The sequence below is a fragment of the Macrosteles quadrilineatus genome, unplaced genomic scaffold (genome assembly GCF_028750875.1).
Source record: "Macrosteles quadrilineatus isolate MER2022 unplaced genomic scaffold, UCM_ALF_1.0 Scaffold_3__2_contigs__length_128488019, whole genome shotgun sequence".
Lineage (NCBI taxonomy): Eukaryota > Metazoa > Arthropoda > Insecta > Hemiptera > Cicadellidae > Macrosteles > Macrosteles quadrilineatus.
In genome coordinates, this window is record NW_026542596.1 from 43,671,013 (window position 1) to 43,684,452 (window position 13,440).

Here is a 13,440-nt window from a genome sequence, read left to right on the forward strand (position 1 = left end):
TTTTAGAAATACGTCTTATTGCACTAATTTAATGGAAAGTAAATAAAAGAAAATATGACTAACACTTAAAACATAAATTTACACTTATAAGTTACCGTTAACTCTTAAGACTGTAAATCTACATTAAAGATGGTAAGTGGTGGTAGATTTCAATGTTTAGGTTTCATCTTGTTAGTATTTTTTTGCAGTAAACTGTTCAAATCTTTACCGACCGCGAGGTGCAGTTAGTACAAATCTTGCAGAACAAAGCTGGTCCCAGTGGTGGTAGATAATGGAAAGAACTTTCTAACGTAAGCAAAAGCAAAGAGTACATATGTTTAAAGTGTTTTTCAAAGAGGAAGGGTTCACACGAGCGACATATCAAGTTGACTTGCATTGACTAGCATTCCTCGCGACCCGGTGACACATCAGTTTACACGAGCGATGATTCCACGGACTAGATCGCAGGTGTGATGTAAATGAATGTGCATCGATAAACGATGTTTTCGATGCATCGATGGAAAGTGACTGATGTTCTGGACAGTAACTATCGGTAGTATCGAGAGTTGACACATCCCTAATTAATAGCTCTCACATTCCACTGTCTCCTGTGTTGTACATGTTGGTTTTCTGTGTTAATAAATATATTATTCATCTTTTCATAATTTTCAGAAGGAAAGAGTATCCAGGGAACTTTTATGCTGTATTATTGGAGTGTTGGGAGATCTTTGCTCCGATAGGGATGGCCCTTTCTACACACAACTCAGAACGCTCCTTTTACGTATGATTTCAACTATCAATAAAATTGTCAAAACAAGCTCACACTATGACACCCAAAGAGTTCTAAATGTCATCGAAAAACTTTTATTAGCTACAAGAGGTGACGATGTTTGGGTATGTATGTTACTAAAATTAGTGTTTTTTAAGCACAATTACCTAATTTAACAATGATGCTTTGGGATTTAACCACTTATGATCGAGTATCTCAATTGGAGGAAATGAAATGAAATGTTTATCAAATGTACTAAAACTGTAATTATTCACATTTAAACATGTGGTATATTAATTCAAATATTTTCTTATGCTAAACTAATATAGAAAATCGTCTAGGAAGTAAGGACATACCCAGAGAAGTAAGATATAGAATAATAATGCTTATGGAACAACTGTGTGTTTTTAGCTTTGGAATGGTGGGACAGAAATATGTTAGTACCAACGAAGGAAGAGCCTGAACAGCTCTTGTTTACAACAGGCAGCTATTGTAGCACACAGGCTCTTACTACAATGTGAGCACTGTAGTATGAGATGGTGAGGGGGAAAGGAGAGCAAAAAGGGATGACCAATAGAATTAATTTTATCTAGACACAAGCAACTGGTGCTAGACACTACTTAAGTATACCATTAAAAGTTCCCTCTGTATCTTACTTCTCTGTGGGATATGAGAGCATGAGATAGTCTTAGTTTTTTTGATAGGTGAAAATATGTATTTTCTTCAGCTTTAATTTGTTCTGGGAGGCAATTGTAAATTGTCCTACCTATGATCTATGCACAGGACATTGCAGATTACTCCTGTGTTGGATGTTATATTGATGGTACAAATTTCTCATAATTTCTTTTTACAAACATGCACAATTGAAAAATGAACAGCTTGAGTCATAAAGAGTTTCATCTTAATGTAAAGGGGGCGGCAAGAAAAACACTAAAAACGATTAGTATTAGCTAACATTTGTATTGCCTTTTTTGTAAAATAAAAATACCCTTGGCAATGAGGGATCTGCCCCATGAGATAATAACACAGGAAGTCCAGTAAGAATGATACGCAGCAATAGCTGCATGCAAACCCGAAGATAAAAAAACCACTCTCAGACCAAACAGTGCTTTAGCCAGAGATGAGCTCATATTATGCCAAATGGATGAATTTGATTGTCAGACCAATTTATATTTTGTTTGCATTTACACCCAGGAGTTTTGTAATTTTATAAGATTATTACAAATTTTTTAGATTCATCTGATAGAGACAAAAATTGCAACACCCTTGTAAACAGCTGTTACACTAATTAGGGAATGAAGCATTTGCACAATGTTTATGTTTAATGTTTACGTTTGTTATTACCACGGCAACATGATGTGTATTAGAGGAGGCTATTGTGTTTCGTTTGATAACAATTGATTGTAGGCATGTTGATTAAATGGAACCGGACATAACTCACTTTCAAATCGACTTAAGCTGACTTATAATTAATTTCATCTTTTGTTAAAACTTTTGTGTATAATATGACCATTCATGACTATTCTGAACTTCTTAGTTAGTGTTAAATTATATATTATATATATACTAGTGCAACTGTTGCTTGAATTCGAGCAATTTAAAAGTATTACATGCGTTACTTCAAAACGAATAACCCTAAAACTCACAATTTCCTATGTAAAAGAGGCAAACCCAAGATAATGTGATCAATGACTCCACTCCAGTAATCAAAACTGACAACGAACTCACTCTGAAAACGAACGCTCTTGTGTGTATACTATGTTTACTACGAACAGCTGTAATTAATACAAATTATTCGTATGTCTCAGTAAACAAAGTCTTTTCTTCATAAGAAATACATTGGGAGTTTGATGGCCTGTGGTGCAAAGCCTGAGGACTTTTATTACAGGAATTGGTGAAAGGGGGCGTCTACACAAAAAATACTTTATTTTGACACGTCGTTTATAAAAATCCGTTCATTATTAACGGGGGAGTAGTGTTTCGTAGAAATCGCCTTCATGTATTATATATAAGGATATATATATATATATATAAAACAATAGTGATTGTAGTGTGATTGATGTTGTGTTGTGTTGTTGAAGTGTTGTTAAAAGCTAATTCAAAAATAAATTACACAATAGTTCAACCAGTTAATTTTTTTTTTTTTATAAGTAGGAAACAAACAAGTTTATGGCCTGGGGTACTCTTTGATAGACCAACAGAATATTTTTTTGAGATAAGCTATGTTTGTTTATCTCTTTCTAGAATTGTTGAAAGTTAAGGCTTGATTACACAGGGGAAGTTCACAAGCTTAGTCAGCTGTTTCACGATCAGCTGGTAAACTAGCTCAGTGTACTCACAGCACTTGCTTGTTAGTTGCTATTTAAAAAAACGGTGGTAAAAGCTGACTACACATTTTACACGCCCCTCACCAGATTTCGAGCGAACTCCATTGTAAAACTATCAAAGATGGTAACAATTTTTGTGCGTGAACAATCACAGTTATTAAGAAGAGCCCTAATGAAGTTAAAGTCCAAAGTCCTAAAGGAATTTGGTTAGAGGAATTTTACTCACTGTCTAGTAGCTGAACTGCTCCTGTATAATTTAAGTCTTTAAAAATGACCAGAAGGCCCTAGATTTGTCTCGATAAAAAATGTATTTCAACTATAACTCTTTAGGTTCTAAAAAGAATAATTAAGTACACCAAATAACCCTGTTTTTCAGATTACTGCAAGCACTCTTCAACTTTTAAATAGCCTAATAAATATGAAGTTTTCACTCTACATATCAGAAGATCGTTTACAATTTAATGAACATATATTATTTTCGATGAGAAATATTTTCTGGCTTTTAAAGAAAATTTTAAATGATCAGTCCCAGTCAAGTTGGGAAATTAGAAACGGATTACTGGAAGTTTATCAATCTGCAGTTCAAGTTGGAGACCTGAGTGAGTGTTAAAATATTTTATTTTTTATTTTTATATTTTATATTTTTTTTAGGGATGAGGTAAAAATGCATTTACACACTCTGAGATGCTCAATGGCCTCTCAGTAGTGCCGGACTTAGCCAAATAATGTTAATAGTTTAAGAAAATGAAAAACAAACAAAAAAATTAACTCAAGGGATGGTTGTAAAATCTTTCTATCTTATGTACTTTAATAGATACTTCAACCTACAAGCAAAATTCTAAATTATGTCTTTATGCTGATGATTCCAATTTGATTGTATCTCCAGAAGAAACTGAAATTTTTACATGATGTAGAATTAGAGAATATTGGAAACTATTTTTACAATCATAACTTATTGTTAAATTCACAAAAAACAATATTTATAAATTTCAGAACGGCACAGAACAAAATTACAAAAGAGCCAACAATAACTTACAACTTAAAATTAAAAAGGAAAATAAAATCAACTTTCTGGGTTTAACAATAGGTGAAAATTTTAATTGGGATAAACACACACAGAAAGTTTTAATTAAAAATAACTCCAGAATTTTTGCATTGTCAAAAATGTCCTTTTATTGTAATTTGAAAACCCTAAAAGGTACTGTATTTTGCTCACATTTACTCTCATCTTGAATTCGGTTTTAGCATTGCATGGGTCAACAAAAAAATTAAATATGGATGGCATTCTGAAGTGGCAAAAAGAGGCTATCACAATTATGATGCTTAAGCTTAAATGAGATTATTCGACAAAAGAACATTTTAAGAAATTACAAATTTGTATAGTTTATGCGCGATATATTTATGAAACAATCCTTATTGCAAAAAAAAAAATTATAATAATCTGAGCAAGTAATAAAATCAAGTGTTTTCAGGTCCTATTCCTTATTATAATTGGATACAATTTTTGCAGGGATTTTTAAAGGAGGTATTTTTTGTCCTGTTTTGGAATTAGTCACCAAAGATTCTTCATCGTATGTAAGAAGCTCTGCGCTTAAGGTTATGAGCCAAGTTGTGACTACCAAGAACTACATAGATAAACTCTCAATAAAGGATCTGAGTGTAAGTTGCCAAATTAGGAACTAATTTACCTTGTTATCATATATTTGCTTCTTAAGTTATGAATAAAAACTTGTTTTCTATTTCAATTGCTAAGTTATTTCATTGAGTAGGCTACTGTTAAGTTTACTATACTTCGTAACAAGGGATAGATCTGTGTTGTTTGCGCCATAGCAGGTCCGCAGCCTAGTACAATGAGACCTAAGAAGAGAGGGCATGAGACAGGAGGAAGAGAGAAAGGGCAGTTGTGGACAGGTTGTTTCAGCAGAAAGTCCTTGCTGATGGTTAATATTTAAATATGTGCTAATTCTTTTCCAAGAGAGGAGACTAAGGGGTTAGGGGCCATAAACATATTACGTAACAAACTTAGAGGGGGGAGGGGGTGTGACATAGCCTTACGCTACATTACATGGGTGAGTGGGGTTTGGCTCAACAAGACATAAGATAACGCACACATTCCTCTTTAAAAATACAAAAAAATCAAATTGAAATCTAAATCAGTTAGTTACCTATACAAAAAGATATGTCCACGTCCTTCATGCTACCTTAATAACAGTAAATCTAAAAATGTAACATGAACAAGTTTTACAATCTCAAAATTATATTTTCTGTGGAGAAATTTGTTACCAAACAGCTGTTTATCATTTACCTTAGTTTTTACTTTAATTTTATTTCATGTTATTACTGGTAGCCTAAATCTTCTATTTTGTTCTTTAGTCCTTAACAATGTAACTGTTATTTATTTCTCCATTTATCTAAAAAAATTTTATTAGTTGCAAATGAAATTTGTTACGTTTTAATTGAGATAATTTATTTTGTTGTTTTATTATATTACTAGCAGAGTACCCGTCCTTCGTACGGGGTTGGCATATAAGTATAAAATGCTTATTGCAGTTATACTCGACCTAGCATTTGCAATGGGGGAGGACACGGTTTGATAAAATTTGCTTCTTTAAATTTACTGTATACTATAGTATACCACATCTACCATTGCCATAATGTTCTACCACTTCACCTAAACAATAGAGAAAAATAAACTATTACAAATTCGCAAAATATCACAAATGAAATTAAAAACAAAAACATAGCTGTAAACAATCCTACTTTGACAGTTCACATTGCGTATCACAGATTTTTGTTGCTGCTTAGTTCAAATTAGCTGTTTTCACAAATGCAATAAAATAATAGTGCTGCACCCTGTTGGTAAATATTACAACTTTTTAATGCGTTTGCATACAGGGTGATTGATATAAGTGTGCCAGCCGTTTTATTCGAAAACTATAAGAGATATCAAAAAAAGTTAAATGGTAAGTGCCTTAGATTTTTTATTTAAAAAATTATAGTAAAGTCAAAAAAAATATTTTAGCTGCCATTTTTCCAATATTGCCGCCAACTTTGATTTTTCTTATAAAACACCCTGTATTTTATGATGTATTCTGGTAGAAAAAGTAATTTTAAGACAATTTTATTCTTGTGATTTTTTTCATAAACCTAACCGTTTCAAAGATAATAATGGTTTAAGTTGTGAAATTTTGAATGGTTTTCGAGCAAAACAGCTGGTATGCTTGCTCAGGCCTTTATCGAAACTCTTTCTCATGCAGAAATTTTTAACCATTATTATCTTTGAAACGGTTAGGTTTATGAAAAAAATCACAAGAATAAAATCGTCTTAAAATTACTTTTTCTACCAGAATACATCATAAAATACAGGGTGTTCCGTAAGAAAAAACAAAGTTGGCGGCCCTATTGGAAAAATGGCGGCTAAAATAATTTTTTTGACTTGACTACAATTTTTTTAATAAAATATCCAAGGCACTTACCATTTAACTTTTTTTGATATCTCTTATAGTTTTCGAATAAAACGGCTGGCACACTTATATCAATCACCCTGTATATATCATAGAACCAACTTTTTTAGTTGAAACAGTTGACTTAATTATTTAATTCCCTTTAAATATGAATACTCATAAGGTTAACATGGGGAACTGCAGAGCCACTGGGGCGGAGCCCGAAATGATTTTTGAGATAATAATGTGCCTATATGTTATTCGGGAATAAGAGCTATCATCATGCAGAATTTCAGCCCAATCCATCCAGTAGTCAATGTGTGATTGAATTTCAAACAAACAAACAAACACCCAAACTTTCACATTTTTAATATTAGTAAGATTAGTCAAACAATCTTGTTTGTTTTTATCAATTTTGCTTTGATTATAAAAAGTAAAAAGTTTATTTAACAACAGTCATTACAAGTTTAATGACTGTCCATATTCCTCTAGTAAAATTTATTATGCTTAAACTGTTATTAAAGTCTACTACGATCGAGTTACATAACGCAAGGGGTTAGGGGGTGGGGTTTGCTCAAGTGTTACGGTGTGTTACATAAAGGCCCCACTAGAAAAACAGGCAATGCTGCAGGATCCATGACGTCACACTTGTGGATAGATTCCCTGTCATATATCCCATATGTTTTAGGCAAATACGCTTGCTGTTTGTTAGAATTTTAATGTAGTACAACTATCCACCACTGTGACGTAGTGTTGCGCTGCCCACGCAGCAGCATGGCCTGTTTTTCTAGTGGGTCCTTCCTTGGTTACATGGTCATTCTGATTGGTTCGTTTTGTTGTTTATTGAATTATTTATTGTATTCAACAGTTGATTATTAAAACTATTAAAAGATTTTCTTACTGACATGATTTTAGTTATACAACATTTTGATGACTTTAAATATATTGTTAACAGAGATTACAGTGAATAAAATTTTAGGAGAATAATAGTTGTCATTAACTAATATACTAACAGTGTGAGGGTTTTTTATTTTGCTTTTTTCATACATCTCAAAGACAACTAAACTAACAACTCAAATGTCAAACACTAAAAATACAAATTTATATAGTTAAATACAAAACTATATTCAACAGAAACAACTCAAGTGTATAACTTAATTTTATGAAACAATCTTTCATTACTTCAATCAGCCTCGTGCTGGAAAAAATCAATTAACTTTATCAAAATAAATCCGTTCAAATTAAATGTAAAATCTTTGTATTAGTTTAAGATTATTTTTGTTGGCTTATTCATTAATTGTCTACCCTATAAGTATTGGATATTTTAATAATTTCAAACCATTTTGAAGGACCTAGCATTTACAACGTTGTTGGAAGATGAGATGCCTGAGCCGAGAACGGCAGCGTGTGATCTGCTTTCTGCAATGTATCTCAATGGCCTCATCAACAATGTTTGGTAAGGACTTGCTAGAAAACATCTCCAAAGGATAAAATATATATTTTGCAAGTTTTCACTTCCCATTTTCATTTAGACCACATTTTCACAGTAGACTCCCTATATCCACAATAATGTGTAGCTAAGAGTTCGTCGATAGTGCAAAACCAACATAAACTGTCCATGAACTAACCAACATTGACTTTGAATTTATAAAGCTTTCATTCAGGTTTAGGTAATAATAAAATGTTTCAAATGCAGTTTATATTCATCGGCTTTATTTCACACACTTCTACGTACAAAACAAATTATATTGGAGAGCCTGTAGCCGAGTAATAACAAAAACTAAAATACACAAAAATGTAACTTTTTACCTCCATTGGTTGTAAATAGATATTCACTTGTCAGTGAAGCAAACAGTGGCAAGTCTATAGTCTGATGTGTCTCTTCACACTAAATATCTTGCTCTGTATAAAATACATTTAACTCGCATGATATATATATTTAAATATATATATTTTTTTTTATAAACATTACAATCATGGTCAATCAGGAGTCTACTGTTTTACGTTTGTTTAAGTAGTTTATTGACTTTTGTTTGCAAATAAAAAAGACCTCTAATCCCAATTATGTTTTTGTATCAAGCTTTTGTTGTATTCAGTATGACTGAAAAATGTGTGGGGTTGAAAGAAAGCTAGATAAATTTTATGTTCAAATAACATGTCAACCTGTTAATTAAAGCTTTACAATAAAATTAATATAAGGAATTTCAGAATTAACAAGCTGCTATACCTGTGCTTTGCAACGGGAAGAAAATGTGACCTAGAGATCTATAAAAGTGGTGCTGATGTGTGTTTTAAAATACAGCAACTCTATGATTTAGTTTGAAAATATAAACTGATTTAAAAGCGTAAACCTCCATACATTCAAACCCCTACTTTTGATGTTAATAGATCCATAAGAATATGACAACATACCTTAGTGTAGCAATAGCATCAATTGCTTCATACTGATGCTTCATGAATGGAATGTTTTACCATAATTCTTCAATTTTAGTCAAGCCTCTTCACATGTAGCTTACTATATAAATTAAAAAATGAAACTTTGAGCAATACTTTGTTGTATTAATAGTCAAAGGCAATACTTTACAAAACGTATACAACCTCACTTTAAAACCAAACATAACCCTCCTCAATCTACACCACAAACATATTTTTTGAGTAAATAAACAAACACCAGTTCATTGTACCATAGACTAAGCAACACAAGTAGACTCCTCATCTCATTGTAAATATTGAAGCTTGTTTTTCGTGTCTAGTTCATGTACGTCCACACCGATCGCTGGGGTAGACAACATTTTGTTTCTATTATTTTAGGATTATTTTCATGATTTGTGCTTTACTATTTGGTTATATAACTAGGAGACCAGTTATTGTTTATGATTAAATCGTTTTATTTGGTTAAATGAGGTTTCAAATTACTGAAATAACAAGAAACAAATTGTAAACAAAACATAACCTCTACAGTTGGACGTACAGAACTAACAATAAAACTGGCTTCAGCTGTTCCATAAGGATGACAAATCTACTAAGGGAGTATGATTTATCTCTGATTGTACTGACCAGCTGTTTCATTAACTAAATTAAATTAAATCATTTAAACATTGGAAGCATGCCAGGCGTAGCCCTTTGGAAATCAGCCTGTGGGGCAGAGCCCTTAGGTAATTTGTCCCACACTTTCAATAATCTAGCATCAGTGTAAAGGTCTAAACAATTTATTTTTAAACACTGTTTTAAGCCATTTTAGCATCTTCAGCAGTGTCGGGACATACTGCCCCTTGAGCTCAATGTGTTATTAAATGGCAACACAGTAAGATGCACAAGTAACTGTATCCATTTTAAATAAGCTAAAATACAATGCAATATAGCACTATTTTCTGGTTGATACATTGTTTTAATTTTACCATTTAAAATCATTACTGAAACAAAAGAAAACACCAAACACAGCATAATGGTCTGCCAGCTAACAAATTCCTTTGACGCTCTATATTGCTTTTATATCTATATGTTTAATATTCCGGATGAGCAAGCGTCTGCTGTACAAATGGGTTGCTGAGTGCTGACCTAGCAAAGAGAAAGTTGCCAAAAGAGAGAAGCTTTTTCATAGTTCAAAAGTGGATCAAGATACCCTTTTCTTTTAAAAATGGTGCTGACTTAAGAGACGTAAGATCTTATTAACAAAGCCACCATCTCATTCAACACTCATCCGTCATCATGAAATACGTATTCGTGTGTGTCGGTGTAGTAAAATACACAGTATTCTAACATTACATCTTACGAGTTTAAATTACTACTACAGATTTTATATTAGATGCTATTTCTGATTGATTGTACTGTAGCATGCAAGAGAAGCTGTTTGATGCAGTTTTTACATGTTCGACAAAGGAGCTGGACTGGGAAGTGAAGAAAGCAACGTTGAGGTTTTGGCAAAGTACTGTTGTCAAACACTTGTCAGACATAGGCCTTCCTATCGATTCATTCTACCTGCACTCTTCCATTATCCCGAAAACTGAAGATGGAGTTTCAAAAATAATCGAAGTCATGGACATTCTGAGTTCCATTGGTTGTCTCAAGGTTAGTATTTCAACATTAAAGGTGGTCTGTGATGGAATCAACCTTATAATCTTTATGCAATGATATAAAATTTAAATTCTTTTTACTATTGAGACTTAGCCCAAAAATGTGTGGGGATTGAGCTGGGTTGGTTCCAGAGGCCCTAGGCTCAAACATGTGGGAAATGAGCTGGTCTATTGGTAGATCGTGAGGCTTTGGTCCCATAGGCACTAGGCTCAAACATGTGGGAAATGAGCTGGTCTATTGGTAGATCGTGAGGCTTTGGTCCCATAGGCACTAGGCTCAAACATGTGGGAAATGAGCTGGTCTATTGGTAGATCGTGAGGCTTTGGTCCCATAGGCACTAGGCTCAAACATGTGGGAAATGAGCTGGTCTATTGGTAGATCGTGAGGCTTTGGTCCCAGAGCTTCCCAAATTCTTGTTCCCAATTTGTAAATTTGAATCAACCTGAGGCTGAAAAGGCATGTCCTTAAGACATGTGCATGTGCTTTATGTATTTAAAAAATGTAATGATTTCTGGATGAAGCTCTTTGAAACAATTGATTAGAAAACATGTTTCAGGTGATTTGGTCGGATTTGGCGGATGACAGAGAAATAACTGTGTCCGAAGCAGCAAGTGAAGTGATAAATGGTTTTATAAACTTTGATAAAAAATGGGGCTATATAGACAAAATATTAAATGTAAGTACCACAAACAACAGTCTAGATTTACATAGCTGCAAATAACTTTTTTCACAAGTTATTTTCACATTACAGCAGTTATTTTCACATTCCATAGTTCACCCAAAAACATCTCCATTCATACTTGGCTTAAAATACCTACTTTGTATGGTCGCCATTTCATAGAAAAGTATTAAAAAGTATTAAGGTATTAAGTAAAGTTACCCTAAGGTTTGGGTGGATTTATTAACTTCTTATATGCTGTTACAAATGCTGCAGTTAATTAAATTACTTACTTTTGGACATTAGTACAATTTTTACTTGGTCATAAAACAACCACATAAATTTCAACTACAGTAGTTCAGATTTTGGAAAGGGTTTATTTTGTGTACATAGATTTTAAAGTTTTTTTTTTTTATTTTACAGGGTGTTAACACAGAGATACCCAAAGAAACACGATGGGATAACAAGTTCTATCCAAAAGAGGAGTTTTTCCTAAACATTTCTGATGACAGTTGGAGAGAGAGATTGGCCAGCCGCAAACACTGGGTTGCGGAAAGTGGTGATGATTTGTCATCACTTATGGATGACATCTTGAATATTAACAGCAGTGGAGAATCTGATCGTAATGCAGTTGACTGTTATTGAAGTGGCATTTGTACGGAATGTATATTCTAAGTACCTAAAGTATTTCGTAAGTTTTAGTTTATACAAGTAAGTCTTACTGTACGTTAAGTACGTTTAACTGAGTTGTATTAAAGTGCTTCTTTGTTAATTTATTTATAATGTTCATCAGCTACAAACAAATATCTTTTTCTTCTCAATTTCCAATCTACCTGTGATATTAACAGATCCGTGTAATGGATAAACTTTAGTTGAAGGCAAAAATTACCTTACACTTAGTCTGTATTATTCGTTCATACTTTGCAAGCAGATGACATAATTTTAAATTAAAAACTAATTTTCAACTAAACAAAACAAAAATTGTGATTCCAATAATGTTATTTAAGGATAGGAACAGACTAGATTTACTTAGGGTACTTTCTAATAGTATGTTGTTGCGTCATCTAATTTTTATCTCGAATAAGACTGATTAGAATAATTCAATGTTTTATGTATACTTTACTAAGAAAATAAAAGTTTGCTTTAAATTGAATATTTACTTTTACATTGTATGATTGTTTTTAGACAGTTACCTTTACAATCCTGTCCCAAATTTAGTAAAGGGAAATTTGGTCTGACATAATTATGAAATTATTATTTGTTTCACATCTGGTCATTGGTTATTAAGTGGAAATCCTACTTCATAAAAGCAAAACTGTGAAGCGGTTAGCTTCAATCAAGGGCTGGGATCTTTCCAGGGAGCTGAAGTTAAAGAACCGCTCATCATTGCCATCTAGCAGAATGCTTTGATTTCTGTAGCAAGAGAGAGTACAGCTCAGATTTCTCTAGAAGGAAGGGGGTACTGCTCGGGTTTCTCTAGTAGGTACTACCATAGACTAACCAACACAAGTAGACTTCTCATCCCATTGTAAATTTTGAAGCACGTTTTTCGTGTCTAGTTCATGTACGGTGACACTGAGCGCTAGTGTCGACGAAATTTTGTTTCTATTATTTTAGGATTAATTTCTTGATCTCTCCTTTACTGTTTGGTTATATAACTAGGGGACAAGTTATTGTTTACGATTAGATCGTATTATTTGGTTAATCGAGATTTTAAATGACTGTAATAACAGGAAATAAATTGTAAACAAAACACGACCTCTACATAAACCGTACAGAACTAACAATAAAATTGACTTCAGCTGTTCCATAAGGATGAGAAATCTACTAAGGGAGTATGTTTTATCTATGGTACTGTGGTACTGTAAGAAATTTAAGTTACCTTGTCGAGACCACACCCCTCCTCTACCTTCACCCCCATGGACTTTGTGTAAAGGACACCAAACACATTTAGTCAAAACCAAACCGTCAATAGATACTGTTTTGGAAATTTGTCTTTATAAAAAAACTAGCTGTACCCGCGGGCTTTGCCCCGTTTAACTTCACAAGTGAGCTCGTTCGCATGGCTCAATCACGTCCTGGTTGAAGTTCGTTCGCTACGCTCACTCACCTTTAGGTTGGAGCTCGTTCGCTCCGCTCACTTGCCTTCAGGTTAGCTCGTTCGCTACGCTAACTCACTTCCAGGTAGAA

At 33.2% G+C, this 13,440-nt stretch overlaps 1 protein-coding gene across 2 annotated transcripts in view; it reads left to right on the forward strand.

Annotated features, from left to right (window-relative positions):
• The window catches only part of LOC128991135 (uncharacterized), a 37,138-nt gene extending 24,807 nt beyond the window's left edge, over positions 1-12,331 (forward strand). The window contains exons 6-12 of one of the 2 annotated variants that reach the window (XM_054413895.1): positions 652-873; positions 3,452-3,674; positions 4,586-4,734; positions 7,868-7,974; positions 10,352-10,586; positions 11,149-11,268; positions 11,674-12,331. In XM_054413895.1, coding sequence (XP_054269870.1) covers positions 652-873; positions 3,452-3,674; positions 4,586-4,734; positions 7,868-7,974; positions 10,352-10,586; positions 11,149-11,268; positions 11,674-11,895 — 1,278 coding nt within the window. In that variant the 3' untranslated portion in view covers positions 11,896-12,331. The remainder of the gene's footprint in view (positions 1-651; positions 874-3,451; positions 3,675-4,585; positions 4,735-7,867; positions 7,975-10,351; positions 10,587-11,148; positions 11,269-11,673) is intronic. The other variant, XM_054413896.1, reaches the window with a different exon arrangement.
• Positions 12,332-13,440: the final 1,109 nt, after the last annotated feature.